The sequence below is a fragment of the Somniosus microcephalus genome, chromosome 4 (assembly GCF_052327205.1).
Source record: "Somniosus microcephalus isolate GS21.2 chromosome 4, FLI_Smic_1.0, whole genome shotgun sequence".
Classification (NCBI taxonomy): domain Eukaryota; kingdom Metazoa; phylum Chordata; class Chondrichthyes; order Squaliformes; family Somniosidae; genus Somniosus; species Somniosus microcephalus.
Genome location: NC_140990.1, coordinates 265,681,379 through 265,699,859, shown reverse-complemented (window position 1 = coordinate 265,699,859; position 18,481 = coordinate 265,681,379). Strand labels below are relative to the sequence as shown.

The window sequence follows — 18,481 nt, the reverse complement described above, 5'->3', positions numbered from 1 at the left end:
AGTGACGCTAACCATAAATTGTAGATAAACTTAAAAGTCACTTACAGTTAATTCCTGTTTCCAAAGCCAAGAAAAACTTCTACGCCGTGAAATTCTTAGACCCTAGTGAAGCACAGCTGCCATTACCTATGCAGGATGTACTGTGCAGCATATAAGCGTGCAAGAAGAGATGAGAGTGTAGTGGTATTGCTGGAAGTAGTTGTCAATGACAGTGACTTAGATACCTGTCCTGCATGGCTATTGTGGAGTGCCATCTCTACCTTTTCTTCTTTGCTATATTCCTGTGTCTCTTCTTATCCTTTGCTCTCCTGATTCTCAATTTACATGTTGATACTTCGTATTGCATAATTATGTAGCATGATAATAATTTTGATAATTTGGTAAAGAGTGTATTGTGCTCCCCCCCCATCCCACAACCCCAGAAGTGGGCCAAACATTGGAAGGATTGCTTCAGCATGCCTCCGGTGCTCTTCACTGTGCCGTGGGTTGTGGAATGGGCCTCATTATAACAGCACACCACTGCTGTGCAGGAGATACAAACTCGTGTGAAGAGCCAGCCTAAATGCATTAGGCCTAGTCCCCCAGCAGTCAGCTGGACATCTCTTATCACTTTCAAATAATGTAAGCTGCTAGAAAATCATGCATGCTTCCTGGATACCATGCATTGATATGTAGGATGACATTCTGGTGGTCAGACACAACTTGTACATTAAAGGAATAGAAGTCCTTCCTGTTGATGCTTTGGAGCAAGCCCATTAGGAAATACTTTGCACTGCCCACACTCTTTTTTCATATAGGAACCTCAGCGGATATAGAGGAAGCATGATTCAATTTGAACTCATGTCCCAGAAATGAGAGAACTGGGTGCTCTTCTGCCACCGAATCCACCTTTCCATCATTCAGAATGAAAGTAGTATGTTGGCTTTAGAAACAAAACCATATCCAATGGGGCTACGAATCAAAACCATCCAAATATATTATGTATTATTGAAGATAGGTATCATCATGTTCATAAAAATATTATGAGTTTCTCCTTTATAATGGAGTAGCTTTAGCCTTGCTATCTATATTATATAGTGTTACCTTACTGTTTCCTGAGTCGCCATGATTTTCTTCCTTCTCACATAAATATCTGTCAGCTGTTTCAATGGGAGTGGATGAGGGGTTGTAATTTCCACTCTCTGACATGTCGGGGATTGTGTCATGATACATGGAATCTGGAAGCTTCCTCTGCATTGTTCTGTAAGAAAGAGAATATGATGACTTCCACTATGCATTATCCCAGAAATCTTTAACCCACCCGTCATGGCGGGTGGTTTAATATCGAGGCATTTGACTCTGTAAGCCTAGCCTCTCTCAGGGTGCATTTTGAGTACTTGCCCTATCACTCTATAGTGTGGATGGTACACCTGGAGGCTCAATCAAGTGTTGAAAGTAGTAACTGAATTCCCGCTTGCAAGTAAACTGGAGAAAGGTGGTGTTGCATGGTTGCAAATACCAAAGTAGGGCCACGGATGAGCCTCAACAAAATTACGCAGGTGATTCTCAGGCAGAAGGTGAAAGAAGATGCTTATTGGAGCACAGACTGTTCAATGGAAGAAGGGGCAAGAAGCAGTGTACGTGGATCTGAAAGGTAAAATGGAAGGCTGGGGCTAGTAATGTCAGATGATGCTGTTCAGATGGACTATTCTTGGTACAGGAAACTTTCGATTTACCGGCACCTAAATAACCGGAAATCTCGGTTAACCGGCAAAAGTCAGGAGTAGGTTCAGGTAAGTTTTATTACTTGCCTTCCTCGATCTGTTGCTGTGCAAGGGTGTGGCTGCAGCTGTTGCTAAGCTACAGAGATGCTTGGAACTTGTGGCCACTGTTCTGAACCTGTTGCTAAGCAACAGGGTTTGTTGCTTTATACGGAGCCCTCAGCTCCGTATCTTTTACTATAGCTTTCGGTTATCCGGAATTTTTGATGAACCGGCACCACGGCGGTCCCGTCGGTGCTGGATAAAAAAAAGTTTCCTGTACCTTGTTTAGACTCTTTGAATATGCTGGAGTCATGGATGGGCAATGGAAAATCACAATTGAGGCAAGAAAAGATGCAGAAATTAGACGTGCACGTATTCATATCAATTTAACATAGGAAGGTCACAAATCCTACCGCATAATATGGCATGGCTGAAGTCGAGCTACCACCCTGAGAGAGACTAGGCTTACAGAGTCAAATGCCTCGATATTAACCCTCCCACCACAACGGGTGGGTTAAAGACTTAAATATGGGGAACGCGTCCCCAACATGCCGCGCACAGGCCTACTGCCTATTTTAATGCGCCAGATATTGTGATGTCTGAGTGTTCAGCTGTGGAGAGGCAAGGCACTTCATTACATATTTAAATTGGGCTCTCAGTACATTTGGGAGCCCGATTTAAAATTCACTGTTGCTATGTGGGTTTCCCAGGAGTCAGGAAACTCGGCAATGAAAGGAAGGCAGGAGCTGCCAACTCCACAAGGTAAGTGCTTTTTCCAGCACTACTTTTAGGTCAGGAGGAGCAGGAGTGCTCCCCCTGGCCGCTCAAGGAAGCCTTCAGCCTCCCCCTGCCAATTGCGGCCTCTATCTCTCCCCCTGCTACGATGGCCTCTCTCTCCCTCCAGTTCTGATTTCCTCTCTTTCCCACCAGCCCCAATGACCAATCCCTCCCCCCTGCCCCAATGATCTCTCGCTTCCTCTAGCCCCAATCACCGACCTTTCCCCTGTTGGGAAAACCACAACAGCTTGCCTGCTCAGGCCACCAGTTAAAATTGCAGTCGGGCTCGATGATGTCATCGCACCCTGATCTGCCTATTTAAAGCAGGAACCTGCCAGCTTCAGGTTGATGTCCTTGCCGCCTGCTCAGAACACCAGGTTAAAATAGAAGGCAGCGGGATCTCGACGGGTAAGTCAGCCAGCCGATTTTAACTGCCCAGTTTCCGCCAGGCGGGTGGGGTTAAAATCGCCCCTTAAAGTTTTTCTGTGCTTTCAGCAACCACCAGAATCAATTTTGTCAGACATCTGTCCATGTTACCATTCCTTCTCCCTGTATCTATAACCTAATATACAAAATGCAAAGAACTAGGCCAGTTGCTCCTTATCTTTAGAATTTGGGACGTGGAGTGCATATCAATGAAATACAACTATCAAAGATAACTTTGAGTGAATGCACAGATGAATGCAAAGGGATCTGAACTGAACTGCCAGCCACTTATATCTATAGTTAGTTTGTCTGTTTGTTTGTCTGTCTGTCTGTCTGTCCGCTATACACTCAAAAGTTATAGAGCGTACCTACACGCATGTTATATCAAAAGAAAGCTTATCATTAGGGGAGTCTAATAGGCATATTTACTTTTTGGTCAGACAAAAATTGTTCGGACACTATACAAAAAACATTCAAAAATCTGCTCAATAGCGGCTGACCAATCCTACCGCTCATTAGCGTTGAGTGACGTGATGGTTGACCAATCCTACAGTTCAGTGACCTGATGGTTGACCAATCCACCGTCTGTGGGTGGGCCTAATCCCGCAGCCTCCCGAAACTTCGCCGCCATTTTTTTCATCCCCACAGCCACAGCACCAGCCAAACAAACCCCCACATTGCGGCTCCGGGAGCGGGAGGTGAGTTGGAGTCACTCGGGCCGGGCCTCACAACCGCTCGGCCCGAGACACAGCGTGGGCGGGGGAGCATCAGCGGCCGTCCATAAACCGCGCTACCTGCGACGCGGCGGCCGGGCGCACCGGGTAATCAGCTGGGGTCCGTCTCGGCCCTAGAGCCCGGCCGGGCCTCAACCGCTAGGCCCCGCACAGCCACCATGGCCTGGCTCAATTTTCAAAGCCCTTCCCCGGGTGCCAAAAGAGGGGGAGGGAGGGAGATGAGAGGGGGAGAGGTAGAGAGAGGGAGAGAGAGAGAAAGGGGACATACATGGGCAGGGAGGGAGAGGGGGGGAGATAGAGAGGGGGCAGGGAGAGAGAGGGGCAGGGAGAGAGAGGGGGACGGACAGAGAGAGGGTCAGGGAGGCAAAGAGTGACACAGAGCGCAGGAGCGGCAGTGCCCAGCAGTAAACCGCGCGGCCCAAAAAAGCCCTGGCAACGCCGGGCACCCCCAGCTAGTATCTTATATAAGGGGTGAGAATCCTTATGCTATAAATTATTTATCAATTTCTAAAAGCTCTGTTTTCATTCTCAATACTGTCCACCTGAGCAGCTCTGAGCAGTTTTGCAACAAATGTCAACTTGTCTTGGGATGCAGACTGTGACATCCCACAGAGAATATGAAAACATAAGTCAGATCCTAATACAGCTACAGCTTTTGAGAGGAGCACAACCATCTCTAACACTTTTGACAGTCACCACTGAATATTGACTCGGTCTTATGCACAATCAGTGGAAGCAGTTAAACATGTTTATGGTACAAAAACTGTTTCTATTTTCATCACTATTCATTTTCACAGGATAGATAAGAAAAAAAATGTACCACTGTTTTTGCTGTAATGTGCGGACACATTTTACAGCTACTTACTGTTTGTTTTCTTGGAGTGAAGATTCAGGAGTCAACCATTCAGGTTTCCTTAAGGGAGCACATGTTGACTTTAGTGCTAACTCACCAAAAGTTAGTAAATCTGTTAGCAAAACAAGGAAAAATACATTTAACCCATCTCTAGCCATTTCCCTGTATCGTTGTTGCTAAATGATCTATAATAAGTTACAAAAATGTTGGGCTGACTTACCCTCCCATTGGCAGGTTAGCAGTAGAGCAGGAATACCACTGCCAATGTGAATTTGAAGTTAATTCACTGAAATTTCCTCCTAGTCCCCTCATTTCAAAGCAGGGTTGGCTTAGACTAGTAATACTGCTCCTGATAGATTAGTGACACTGGGAGGGAGGTAAATCCAGTCCTGCTGCAACCTTTAAAAGGCTACAGCCAGTTAAAGGGCATCATTACTTTCTAAGCAGCAGGAAGAACAGTCACAATTTTTGAAACAGCAGCAGCATCCTTGAGAGTGGGAGAGTAGTTACAACGTTTTCCAGATTCTCACATACATTTCTGGAGGTGTTACTGGCAGAACTAAGGGCCAGAAGCAGCAGATTGCTGGGTACTGATGGCAGGAAGCCCCATAACACAGAGGTTCAGGCGGTCTGGAGGAAGGTGGCAGAGGAAGTCAATGCAACTTGCATCACCCCACAAACTGCACACAGTGCAGGAAGAGATTCAATGACCTCACAAGGATAGCTCAGGTAAGTCAAGGCATTGTTGCCAATACTAGTCCTCTATCACTCATACAGCCTTCACTCAGATCCTGACTGATCATACTCTTTCTCTCTCAGCATCTGGGTATCAGGGAAACTCACTTCTGCAACGAGCAACCTCTGCAAACATTCAAGTACCTTTCAAGTACTCAAAATCACTCTGGCAACTCACATTGCCTGCCACAAGGACTGCTGCTACTCTTCAAGGACATTTTATTTAACAGGGCAATGCATCTCATCAACATTGGATGTATACACTCAAATGAATGAAACTGTCCATGTCACTTACATGCCCTTAACATTGTCTTCTCTTCCTCCAAAAAGGAAAAGCTAGTCTACAACCAATGCCACATAAATACAACCGGGAGAGGAGCAGCAATGCTGAAAACCCTGAATGCACATGAAAAGGAAGTGTTGCAAATCATGGGTAGGCAGTCAGAAGAACCTGTGAAAGAGGATGAGGTTGGAGGTGAGGTGGCAACAAAACTCTGGGAAACTCTCATCATAAGTGGTCTCAGCTTTCTGAGCTTTCTCAACAACTATTTTTTCAAGGGGGAATGTCACTGTGTGCACGGCTGAACAAGTTATTCTGTGTTTCACATCACAGGGGGTTGCCTTGCAAGAAGGGAATTAGCTGCCTGAACTGCCCCAATTGTTGTCATTTCCTCAGCGACTGTGTCATGGCATTTCACTTGCACATGCACCAGCACAGAGTCACTGACTAGAGAGGAAGTAGCTAGTGAGTCAGAAAGGCTATCAATGGATGAAGTACTGAGCACCAGTGAGAATGAGGACCTGAGAGTGGAAAAAGAGGGATAGTGTTGTCCTCCACAGAGGGCGGTGAAACAACCAACTAGATGTCAGGGGCCCAGTCTTCAAAAGAACTATGATTACGGAGCATAGATCTCATGTGGAGGCAGTGGAGATGGTTTCCACGCATATGGTTGAGATGATCAGGAAATGGGAGGAGTCCACTACCCATATCTGCAGCACACTGCAGGAAGCTACCCACGATCTGCATAACACCCTGGAGACTGTGACAGCCCGGGAGATTTCTGTGGCAACAAAGCCAGGAACAGCTTCTAAGGACATTGGTGGCTTCTGGAGTAGCTGCTAACAGTGCTGTCATAGATGCTTTTATAGGGCCTCTAAGACCTGGCTGGTACTACTTGGTGTGTACTGACACAGACCAGTAGCTCCTCTGAGCCTGTGCCCAACACCAGTGGGCTGCAAGGAATGGTCACAGATGTCACCATCTCTCCAGAGAGTGGCACTGAGCCTGTTGCCTTAAGGCCCTCTCCAAAGCCGACACATGAGGGAGCACCAGACATGGACCTGGCAGCCCTTGCTACTGCTAGAGAAATGTTGCTGGAAGCTGGTACCCCATGGGACAGCTGCTTCCTTGAAACAAGTCACCATGAATCTCCAAGGCTCCAGGGGGACCAACTTGTGGTAAACCACTGTTACCGTTCACAACCGTTCACTATTGTTACACTGTTGTTATCACTGTTTACACTGTTGTTATCGATACACAAAGTTACCTCTTGCCACGCACACTGCTATACCTGGGCTTACCTCAGCTGACTCCGCCCATGGCTCCGCCTGCTTGCCCAGGTATAAAGGTGACTGCTTGGCTAGTATTCTCCCTTGTTGGAACCGATCGCCCACGAGGGTGGGCTCTGTTATTTAGCCAATAAAAACCTATAGTTACTATCTTAACTCGTCGCTTTTCATGGAATGAATTGATAGGTATATCACAACTCAGCCACCAACTGCTCAATTTCACCTCACTCAGGCACCTCATAAGAGTAGTAGATTAGGAGCAGAAGCAAGTAAGTTAACTGGTGCAAAGGGTAGACATGGTGTTAAGAAGTAGTTGTAGATAGGGTGATTGGAATTTTTGGTACCTTTTGCAGAATATATTTTTCTGCATTTTTTTGTCTTAAAATACTCCTGTGCAGCGCCTTGGGATGTTTTACTATGTTAAAGCAGCTATATAAATACAAGTTGTTGTTGCATATTCAATATGGCTTGTGCACATAGAGCTCTGAGTTCATTTCTGTGCATTAATTCCTTTTTGTGGTGTTTGGTATGATGACAGGGGAATGTAGGCTTCTGTCTTATCAAGGCACTTGCAGAAGTCTTTGACAGTAAGGAACTTTGTGATGGTGGGGGGAGAACAGACAGGTGTGAAGTAACTTTATTTGGTGAGCCAACCTTTATTTACTGAAAGTGCAAGGCTACTAGTCGCATCTAACGTTCTCTAGCTGCTGGTTGTCCTGTCCCACATCCTTTCCATCCTGTGCACCTTTGTCATGCTGTGAGGATGGAGGTCCATCCACCCCTCTTCATCATCGTTACCTGCAGCTTCTGGAAGCAGCAAGCCTTGCTTCATTGTGAAAACCATTGAGCCATTGAGAGAGCAATCTTTTTTAGCTACAATAGACTTACCTGGCACACCCCCTCGCTTTGCCAACTTCACATAGTCAGAATCAGAATCAAAAACAGCATTACGACGCCCTCGGTATCTTTCCTCCCCAGCTGTCATGTAGCCAAGACCAGGAATCAGCGAGGTTTCCCGTTGCTTACTGTTAGAATTTTCATCTTTTATATGTAAGGCAGGTTTAAATTGATCTGTGACAAAAAGTAAAGTGTATTTAAAAAAAAACACATTAATACTATTAACATCTTCATAGGACATTTTGCATCCAGGTTTGTCAATTAATAATAGCAAATGGAAATCTAATCTACCTTAAAATCCTCTGAATACCAGATCAGACATAGCTGTGGTCCCCAACTTGTCTTCTGACACTTAGGCTGGGATTTTCTGCCTTGGCAGAATCCTGGTTCAACTTTAGTGGGCTGAGAGGTCTGCCAACCCAATGGCCCACCCCTGCTCGCGGCTAATTTTCTAGTGTCACAGTCATTTAAATAACCGTCTGCATTAGGAAATACGTTATGGGGAAGGGAGGAAAATCATTGAAGTGGTGTCAGGCGTCTGCCACTGCATTTCGGAGTCGCTGCCTCCTGGCAATTTTGTGGGGCTGGAGAGTAACTCTGTGCAGGCCGTTTAAAATTAAATGATCCCCACAGCGTGCCATAGTAATGTTGGATGCTAGGAGAGCATAGGAGTTCCTATTGCCCAGGGTTGCTATGGCATAAATAGATGAACATGGTCTTGTTGCAAGCCTTTGAATATGCCCGCCCATATTTGGGCTAATGTATTCTATGTTTATGTCTAATCACTTACAGTGGAAAATCCCAGAAATGGTGGAAGAAAGCAGGAAGACAGCACAGCAGCTCCCTACATATTTCCCACCCCATTCTGCTGGATATGGGGCAGGGAGCATAACTTTCTGAGTTTACACCTTTAGAATAGCCACTTGGGTGAAGTACCAAAGGGCTTCCAACTATTACAGAACAATTTACTTCCTGTAGAAGAGTAATAATAATGGGGAAAAATGGCAAAGGGGGAAAGAATGACTCATTAACTATTCTAAACTGCTGCTAACTTAGCCCAGACCCACTTCATAGATACATAGATACATAGAAGATAGGAGCAGGAGTAGGCCATTCGGCCCTTCGAGCCTGCTCCACCATTCAATGAGATCATGGCTGATCATCCAAATTCAGTACCCTGTCCCTGCCTTCTCCCCATATCCCTTGATCCCTTTAGCCTTAAGAAATATATCCAACTCTTTCTTGAATATACTTAATGAACTGGCCTCCACCGCCCTCTGTGGCAGAGAATTCCACAGGTTCACCACTCTCTGGGTGAAGAAATTCCTCCTCATTTCTGTCCTAAATGGCTTACCCCTTATCCTTCGACTATGACCCCTGGTTCTGGACTCCCCGGCCATCGGGAACATCCTTCCTGCATCTAGTCTGTCCAGGCCTGACAGAATGTTATAGGTTTCGATGAGATCCCCTCTCAATCTTCTAAACTCCAGTGGTAGATTTTATGGCAGTACTGATTGTATGCCAATATTATTTTAAAAGTCATCAAGATATGAAATAACAACAGAAAGTGCTGGAAACACTCAGCAGGTCCGGCAGCATCGAGGAGAGGAGAGGCTGAGTCACCGTTTCGGGTCGAACCCTTCGTCAGAACTGGAAAAGGTTCGGGAGGAGAGATTTTTAAGCAGGGGCAGGGAGGAGGGGAGGAAAGAACAAAGGGAAGGTGTGTGATAGGATGGAAGGCAGGAGAGATTGAATGACAAAAGGGATGATAGTGCAAGGCAAAAGGAGAGGTAATGGGACAAGTTAAGAAACAAATGATGGCTCTAGATGATGTGTGGATGATGATGGCAGCAACATTAACATTACCATGTGAGGAAACAAGAGAGAGAAAAAAGAAATACAGGGGCCAATTTATAGTCTGAAATTGTTGAACTCGATGTTAAGTCCAGAAGGCTGTAAAGTGCCTAATAGAAAGATGAGGTGCTGTTCCTCGAGCTTACGTTGAGCTTTGTTGGAACAGTGTAAGAGGCCAAGGACGGAGAGATCAGATTGGGAGTGGAGGGGAGAATTAAAGTGACAGGCGACTGGAAGCTCGGGGTCACGCTTGCGTACTGAACGGAGGTGTTCCGCAAAGCAGTCACCCAATCTGCATTTGGTCTCCCCAATGTAGAGGAGACTGCATCGTGAGCAGCGAATACAGTATACTAAATTGCAAGAAGTACAAGTAAATCGCTGTTTCACCTGGAAGGAGTGTTTGGGGCCCTGGACAGTGGGAAGGGAGGAGATAAAAAGGGCAGGTGTTGCATCTCCTGTGCTTGCATGGGAAGGTGCCGCGTGAAGGGGAAGGGGTGTTGGGGGTGATAGAGGAGTGGACCAGGGTGCCGCGGAGGGAGCGGACCCTTCGGAATGCTGAAAGGGGGGGGATGTTGCGTTTAGTGGTGGGATCACGCTGGAGGTGGCGGAAATGGTGCAGGATGATCCGTTGAATGTGGAGGCTGGTGGGGCATGACCACCAAGATATGACCTAATCCCACCCTTTATTACCTTATCTATTCCTTCCTCCCATTGTGCACCACCTCTTCTTTATATTAGCCATCTGCATAAACTGCTGTCTCATTGAAACCCCTCTCAAACTTTGGTGCTGCACTCATACACTGGGTATGTGCAGCATGTATATTTAGCGAAAAAGAATTGGCCTCATGGAGCGACCCAGCAGATCGTCAATCTTCTTGTAAAGAAAGGCGATTGAGAATAATAAAAATATGAATAGATCTGCTTGGTTCACAAACTGCTGCATGCAGATTACATTACTGCATCTCAGCATAAACAAGGTGGATATAATCACTATACAACAGCAAAGCTGAGAAGACATAATTTATTGCATGCAATCTATTCAAAGAACATTGCTAAATATAGATTTTGCTGCTGAATTTATTGCAAAATTTAATCGATAGGACATGGGTGGATTATTTGCTACTTGTAGGGATGAGGGTTTGGTTTTAGAGACTGGAAAATTCTAATACTCATGAAATTTTGAAGCTCTATTCTTAATCCTACTGACTACTGTATAAGCCTCTCCAAACTACCAGTGAACAATAATACATTCTCTCACAAAAAATGCACACAGAGTCATTTTTACATGCCTAGGTTTGGATACAGCACGTTCCTTCTGGAACAATCTAGGCACTAACACAATAGAAAATACATACACTGTCAGCAGATCACCAGAGATTGGACACACTATCCATTATATTACCAGAGAATATTCATCATAGACACCTCCTAGTAAGCTGCTAAATACTTTAAAATTTCACATTTAAAAAATTACCTTTGTTGTGGTTCCAGCCTACAACCTACAATGACATCAGAACATAAGAACATAAGAAATAGGAGCAGGAGTAGACCATATGTCCCTTTGAGTCTGCTCCGCCATTCAATAAGACCATGGCTGATCTTCTACATCAACTCAACTTTCCCGTACTATCCCCATATCCCTCGATTCCCTCAGTGTCCAAAAAGCCACTAAAAACCCAGAAAACGAATGGTGAAACATGGAAGTACAAATGCACAAATTGATATTTTATAACTTGCTCTTGCACACAGTTTTTAAAAATCCTCTGTTTTCTCCTTTCTTAAAGGCAATGATATCCTCCGGCACAGTTCCTGGATGCCCTCTGGTAACTCGTCCAAGTGATATTTAACAATATCATTGTTACTGGTGGGTTAATTAATTATGGAGGGGACATGATCCTATGCTAATCCAACTCCCACACATTCTAGCAGGGTTCAAAGGATAAGTACCAGGAACAAATTTTTCCCCTCCCTGATGCCAAATGTGATTCCCCATGATCACCCCAGCTGATATCAGCTAAGTTAGCACAGATCAGAAATCAAACCTGTAACCTTCTTGGTTTGTATGGTTCAGTTCCACACGAAGCTATGGCCTGAATTTCAATGGGCCACAATTCCATCCTTTACACCAGGATCACGTCCCCTGATGCCCTCCAGCACTGACCCCAGTGGAGTTTGCAGTCGTTCCTGTGGACTTACAACAAAATTACTGTGGCAGTCTGCCAGAGCGGACAAGTAATTTCAGCCCTGTATGTCTTTACTTTTGCAGGAACTCCATTTCTTTTTAAAAGGGCAGATCAATTTGGGTCAGTTCAGATTCAGAACTCATAAAACGTGGATGTTTTCTGGCAAAGGGGAATTGTTTCCTCTGACCACTAGTTGTAGCAGAATCACATACAAAATCCTTATAAACATGTTTACAATTTGCTGCAAGTGACAAAAGAGAGGAAAATCTCTAAAATGTTTGGCATTTTCCAAGAACTGACAATTGGTGGAAAATTCAAAACTATTTCTCTTTAAAAACACTGGCCCATAAATTCCAGGGTTCCTGCTCTACCATCGGACGTGTGCCAGAGTGGGCCTCCTCGCCACCGACAACCAAATCATGGAGATACAGTAATTTAAATAGTCCACACCTGTAAGGGTTCAACAGAGGCACCCACCCTAACTAATGTGAGGAAAATTGGAGCAGCGCCCTGCTACTCTATTGATGGGGGAAGAAGCCCTTAAAGAGCCGAAGAGAAATAGAATATTGTTTTTTAAAATATTTTCCTGAAGGGTATTTGAAGTCAGTTTAAAGTAATTGATCCATTCTAGGATTGATTATTTATGCTGGTAAACCTTTTGGCACCTTTGGAAGGTTCAGTACTGCACCTATGCCAGTTCTCATCTGGCATTGGCCCTCCTGGGCCCAGGGAGAACATAATGAGCAGAATTCCCAGGGTAGCCAAGGATCTCCCAGATACACCCTCAAATTTGTCAGCGTAGTAAAGGAGGTTGGGCAGAATTTGGGCCACAGCATTCAAAGGGTGGAAGCCTATTAGAACCAGGTTGTGCCCCAAATTGTGTCCCCTCTCACCCACATGATAGGAATATCATGTAAGTAGGCAGGCTGGATGCCAAAAAGATTAAAATTGCCAAATAGGAAGCAATGGTAAAAAAAAAATTATTCGTTCATGGGATGTGTGCGTTGCTGGCAAGGCCAGCATTTATTGCCCATCCCTAGTTTCCCTTGAGAAGGTGGTGGTGAGCTGCCTTCTTGAATTGCTGCAGTCCGTGTGGTGAAGGTAGTCCCACAGTGCTGTTAGGTAGGGAGTTCCAGGATTTTGACCCAGCGACGATGAAGGATCGGCGATATACTTCCAAGTGAGGATGGTGTGTGACTTGGAAGGGAACTTAGAGGTGGTGGTGTTTCCATGCATCTGCTGCCCTTGTCCTTCTAGGTGGAAGAAGTTGCAGGTTTGGGAGGTGCTGCCTAATATAACTAAAGTAGTTGCATCACTGTATTTAAGACATTAAACTTAGGAAACATTTTTTTGTGGATAGTTTTCCGAGTATAAAAGGAAGCATAAATGTAAAACCTCCATCCAGCTGCAATTTGTGTTACTGGCTTTGTTGTAGAAATACTATGGAGCTGAAAGATTCTACACAGAATTTTTTTGCTGGAACAGTCATTCGTATTGAAAGCACAATGGCATTTCTTCAACACCGCTGGAGGTTTGCATATTATTGAATTCCCTCTGCTAGTATTAATCCATTATCATATAATGAATATATAAATGAAGCCTAATAGGCAAAATATGATCATTAGAGCACACTTTGGTAATGATGGCATTAATATAAAGAAAAAAGTGACAGTGAGATGTTGTATTTTTGATCATATGTTATGATATATTACAGATTTCCTTGTTCCAGCAGTAAATTTATTTCACTACAAACTGTTTATGACATTGAAATAGATACATGACCTAATGAACTGCAAAGCTACCTACCAGATTGGTCAAGGAGTTTACTATCATTCATTATTCTCCTTCAGTTGACGATAGGTTACCCTGGAACTACAGAAAATAAATCTTGTTTTAATATTTACACAATAACTATAGTTTGTTTACATTTTAACCGTTAATCCTTAAATTAATCCTTGCATGGGTTATATGTTACATTTAAATATCAGTTCAGGGGCTTGTATATTCAAAGAATTGCATTCAGTATTCTGGTAGCAGCTACCTGTTGGAACCAGAGATCAGACCACTCATTTAAGACTGCATTATTATCCTCTGCATTTATATCCCTTTCTGTTTTCTTGTTTTTCTCTCTCTCATACACACAGACACACACATACTCACTCACTCACTCTTCACAAAGATGGGTTTATCTTCGTAATTTGTTTTGTTACCTTCTGTATCTTTTATTTTACAATTTTCTTTCCTTTTTTCCCCAGAGATTTTTGATTTTCTATTTTCTATTTCCATGGTTTTATTCAACCTTTCTTGAGTCTCATTTTTGATACTTAAATTTATTTTGCCCTTTTCTCACTTGTTTTTTTTTCTATTGGTCATTATTTCATTTTAAATTCAATTTTATTTGGTCCACACAGATATTGAGCTGTTGGCCTAAGTCTGGAGTGTGGGCTGATGTCACAGTAACAGCAACAGGAACTGAAGCTTTAGAATGGGAACTGAGTGCAGCTAGAGGCCGGGATCATGGAGTATCTTCATTCAGAGCTTTCTGTGGAACTAGAATCTACAGCAGTATTGGTGGCGGGGCTGGGAGAGGCACTGTGGTTTGTGGTGACAATGGGAAATAATGGGCTAGATTTTCGTGGAGCCGTCAGGCGGGGTTTCAGGAGTGTGTGGGGGGGGGGGAAATCCCGAATTTGGGGGTCCCGATACCATCCCACCCAAAACCCCGCTCCACGTAAGTTTCAGGGGCGGCGGGTACCCGCCCCGCACTGGGACCCGCCGAAACCAGGCGGGAAGGGATTAGTGCCAATTAACTGCCTGTTAACAGGTAGTTAACAGGCAGTTTTTAGCCTAATCCCTATTTTGAGGTGTTTCGTGTGGGTTTCCCGACGGCTCCAAACCATGCCAGGTTAGGGCAGGCGGGCCATCGGGTTGAAGGAGTTGGAGGGGTCGCGATGTTGGTGCGCAGGTGAGTGATGGGTGCATGAGTGTAAAGGTAAGTGTGTTTGATTTGTCTAAAGTGTGTAAAGAACTTTTACTTACCTGTACTTACCTTCACAGCCTTTCTTCCTGTAGCCGTCAGGAGCCCATCACTCACCCGGAACTTAAAGCTGAATCTGCGATCTGTCAAAAGTGAGCTTTGAGTGCCGGTAAGAGTTCTAACTGAGTCTGTGCAGAATGACTCATGGTAGAACTCAGACTGTCAGTGTTTCACAGCTTCAAACAGCTGTGAAACGCTGATATTTCATCTGTCAAAAACTCTTGACAGATGAAATTGCAGTCTGTGACGTCACCTGTTGCCGGGTGGCCCTTAATTGGCCTGCTGAGCCCGCTGGGCGGGCTCAACAAGGTCAATCAAGGGAAAATCGTGCGGATTGGCCGGACGTCGAAGTAGGCGGGTCAAAAATCCAAAAGGGGAAGTCCCGCCTTCTTCCCGACAGGTTCGGGAAAATCTACCCCAATGTGGCTGTTCGGTAAAGGGAGCTGGAGTAACTTGCATCTGCTTTTGGACTGTGCTAAAGACCTTCTTTGGTTTGCCATTCCCAGCATTTGCCATGACCCTTGTTAAAAGATTATCACATTATTTCGAGAAAGTGACACTCATAAAATAGCCTGTTGTAGGAATTAACGAATTCCAATGAATAACGGAGATCGACACAAGAGAACAATTAAACAGGTCTTTACTCAACGGAGATGCCATGAGGACTGCCTGGGCAGCCCCGTGGTTTGCGACGTGATGTCATTGCATTTGCCCGCGTTTTCCCGCGCTCTTAAAGGAGCCACGCCCCGTACATGCAAACTCTATATACAAAACACAGTAATGCCTAACACAATGGTACAGGTTTAGGCTGGTGTTAGAACATCGTTAAAGAGAATTATATACAGTTAGCCAGAGTCATTCAGTGGTTCTGCCACATTGTGTTAATTTGGACTTGCTCTCAATACTTTTTTTTTGCAAAAGGTAGCTTCCATAGGCAGGCCTGCTATACCTATGATCAGAAAGTTAAACTTAAAAGTTTAGTATCTGGGATACAGCATGCCACTGGGCAAACAATCTTTGCATTTATTGTAAACTTGCTGTAGACGAAGAGGAACTTGAGGCCCCGCAGCATGGAGTCCATCAGGCGTTGGAAAGCCTGGGCAGCGTTCTTTAACCCAAACAGCATTCTTAAAAACTCGAAGAGTCCGAATGGGGTGATGACTGCGGTCTTCTGGACGTCTTGTGGATGAACTGGGACCTGGTGGTAGCCACGGACGAGGTCGACTTTTGAGAACACGGTGTTCCCTGCCAAATGGGCAGAGAAATCCTGGATGTGGGGGATCGGGTACCGATCAGGAGTCGTTGAGGCGTCGATAGTCGCCGCATGGCCGCCATCCGCTGCCAGGCTTCGGGACGATATGGAGGGGTGAAGACCAGGGACTATTCGACCGGCGAATAATCCCTAACCGTTCCATGGTTGCAAACTCCGCCTTTGCGACCGCCAGCTTGCCAGGTTCCAGGCGCCGGGCCCGCGCATAGACCGGGGGGCCGTTGGTGGTGATGTGGTGTTCCACACCATGTTTTGTGGCTGTGGAGGAGAACGTAGGTCTTGTCAGGTCGGGGAATTTGCCGAGCAGGCGAGCGAACTCATCAGGAGTCGGGAACGCACAGGAGACGGTGCGTGACGTAGTATTACTGTGGTAACACGGAAGAGAATTAAAAGTTGCTGCATTGATCAGCCGCCGGTTCCTAACGTCGACCAGGAGGCTGTTGGCGCACAGGAAATCCGCGCCGAGGAGGGGCTGGGAAACTTTGGCCGTAACAAACTCCCAGTGAAAACATTGCCCCCCAAGGCACACCTCCACTCGCCATCTGCCAAAGGTCCGAATTGTTCCGCCATTGGCCGCTTCAAGGGTGGGGCCGTGATTCCCCGTCTGCACATCGAGGGTGGACGCAGGTAAAATGCTGCACTGCGCTCCGGTGTCACACAGAAAACGACGACCGGAGAGAGTATCGGTGATGAACAGCAATTTTCCCGCGTTGCCGATCGCCATCGCAGCCGCGGGGTGCCCGTTAGACCCGTTCCTCAGTGGTCGCAGTGTCCGTTGTTGTTTGTTTTTTTGGGGAAAACTGCAGGGAGGGCGGCAACGCTTCGCCTTCACGCCGAACTGCGCATGGTAGAAACACAGCCCAGCAGGCTGACGAGCTGGGGCGACGTCTGCGGGGGATGGGTGCCTCGTGGCGGCGCAGTACTGCCGAGTTACAGCGAAAATGTTGTCAGCCTCCGCAGCGAGTGTTGCACAGTCTTCAATTTCAGATCTGGCCAGGGCAGCTTGTACCTGTTCAGGCAGTTGGCTGAGGAAAATCTCGCGGAATAGGAAACATTCCCGTTCTGAGCCCAGGAGTGTGAGCATTTGGCTCATCAACTCTGAAGGCTTGGAGTCCCCGAGCCCGGGCATAGCGAGTAATCGACGGGCGCGCTCCAATTTTGTAAGCCCGAAAACCTGCAGTAACCGCGCTTTGAGGGTTTCATACTTGCTCTCCATTGGGGGGTTTTTGAGGAGGCTGATGATCCGAGAGGCAGTAGAGCTGTCGAGTGCGGAGACCACATAAAGGTACTTGGTCTGATCCGCATCGATGTTCCTCAGGGCGAACTGGGTCTCGACCTGAATAAACCACGAGGGCGCTTGCTGCTCCCAGAACTGCGGTAGCTTTAGCGAAACGACGTTTGCTTCCATGCTGTGCTCTTCTTTTGTGAAAACGTTCGCAAAAACGGGGTCACCAATGTAGGAATTAACGAATTCCAACGAATAACGGAGATCGACACAAGAGAACAATTAAACAGGTCTTTACTCAACGGAGATGCCACGAGGACTGCCTGGGCAGCCCCATGGTTTGCGACGTGACATCATCGCGTTTGCCCGCGTTTTCCCGCGCTCTTAAAGGGGCCACGCCCTGTACATGCAAACTCTATATACAAAACACAGTAATGCCTAACACAATGGTACAGGTTTAGGCTGGTGTTAGAACATCGTTAAAGAGAATTATATACAGTTAGCCAGAGTCATTCAGTGGTTCTGCCACATTGTGTTAATTTGGACTTGCTCTCAATACTTTTTTTTTGCAAAAGGTAGCTTCCATAGGCAGGCCTGCTATACCTATGATCAGAAAGTTAAACTTAAAAGTTTAGTATCTGGGATACAGCATGCCACTGGGCAAACAATCTTTGCATTTATTGTAAACTTGCTCTGCATAGTACTGAGGATCCTAGTATGCATCACATCACTTAAGACAGATATTAGCCACACCAAACAATTTCCATAACAAACCTATTGAATAGATTCGTTCACAGAGTTATTTACAGAAGCAAGCAGGATGTGCAAGATATAGAACCAGGAGTCTGCAAACAGTTTACAAGGGCTTAATCAAGCAAATCAGTTAGGCAAGTCATTTAGAATTTTTCTTACATAATTTGAGAGGAAGTACTTCTCAGGAAGAAAATAAACAATCTTATTCCTGAACAAAAAGGAAATACAATCTTTTTGCAAATTCTGAAAGAGTAAAATTACAGATTTCACCCCTACAATATAACAAAATAAACCAAACTGCTGACACATGGAATGTGCTGGCTTTTTATACTCTTAATCTGTTTGAAGAATGGGCACTGGTGTTGACAGTCAGCAGAACAATACCACAAGATCTGCAAGCTATAAATACAAAGGTATGTGGATTAC

At 45.4% G+C, this 18,481-nt stretch overlaps 1 protein-coding gene across 6 annotated transcripts in view; it reads right to left on the bottom strand.

Moving 5' to 3' along the window:
- c4h7orf57 (chromosome 4 C7orf57 homolog) overlaps nt 1–18,481 on the bottom strand; it is a 180,786-nt gene that overhangs the window by 92,731 nt on the left and 69,574 nt on the right. For 5 of the 6 annotated variants that reach the window (XM_085986334.1, XM_085986333.1, XM_085986332.1 and 2 more), the window contains 4 exons: nt 13,577–13,642; nt 7,725–7,907; nt 4,545–4,644; nt 1,084–1,240 (listed from right to left, as the gene is read on the bottom strand). In XM_085986334.1, coding sequence (XP_085842460.1) covers nt 1,084–1,240; nt 4,545–4,644; nt 7,725–7,907; nt 13,577–13,607 — 471 coding nt within the window. In that variant the 5' untranslated portion in view covers nt 13,608–13,642. Of the gene's footprint in view, nt 1–1,083; nt 1,241–4,544; nt 4,645–7,724; nt 7,908–11,629; nt 11,772–13,576; nt 13,643–18,481 lie in introns of those variants that run through there. The other variant, XM_085986336.1, reaches the window with a different exon arrangement.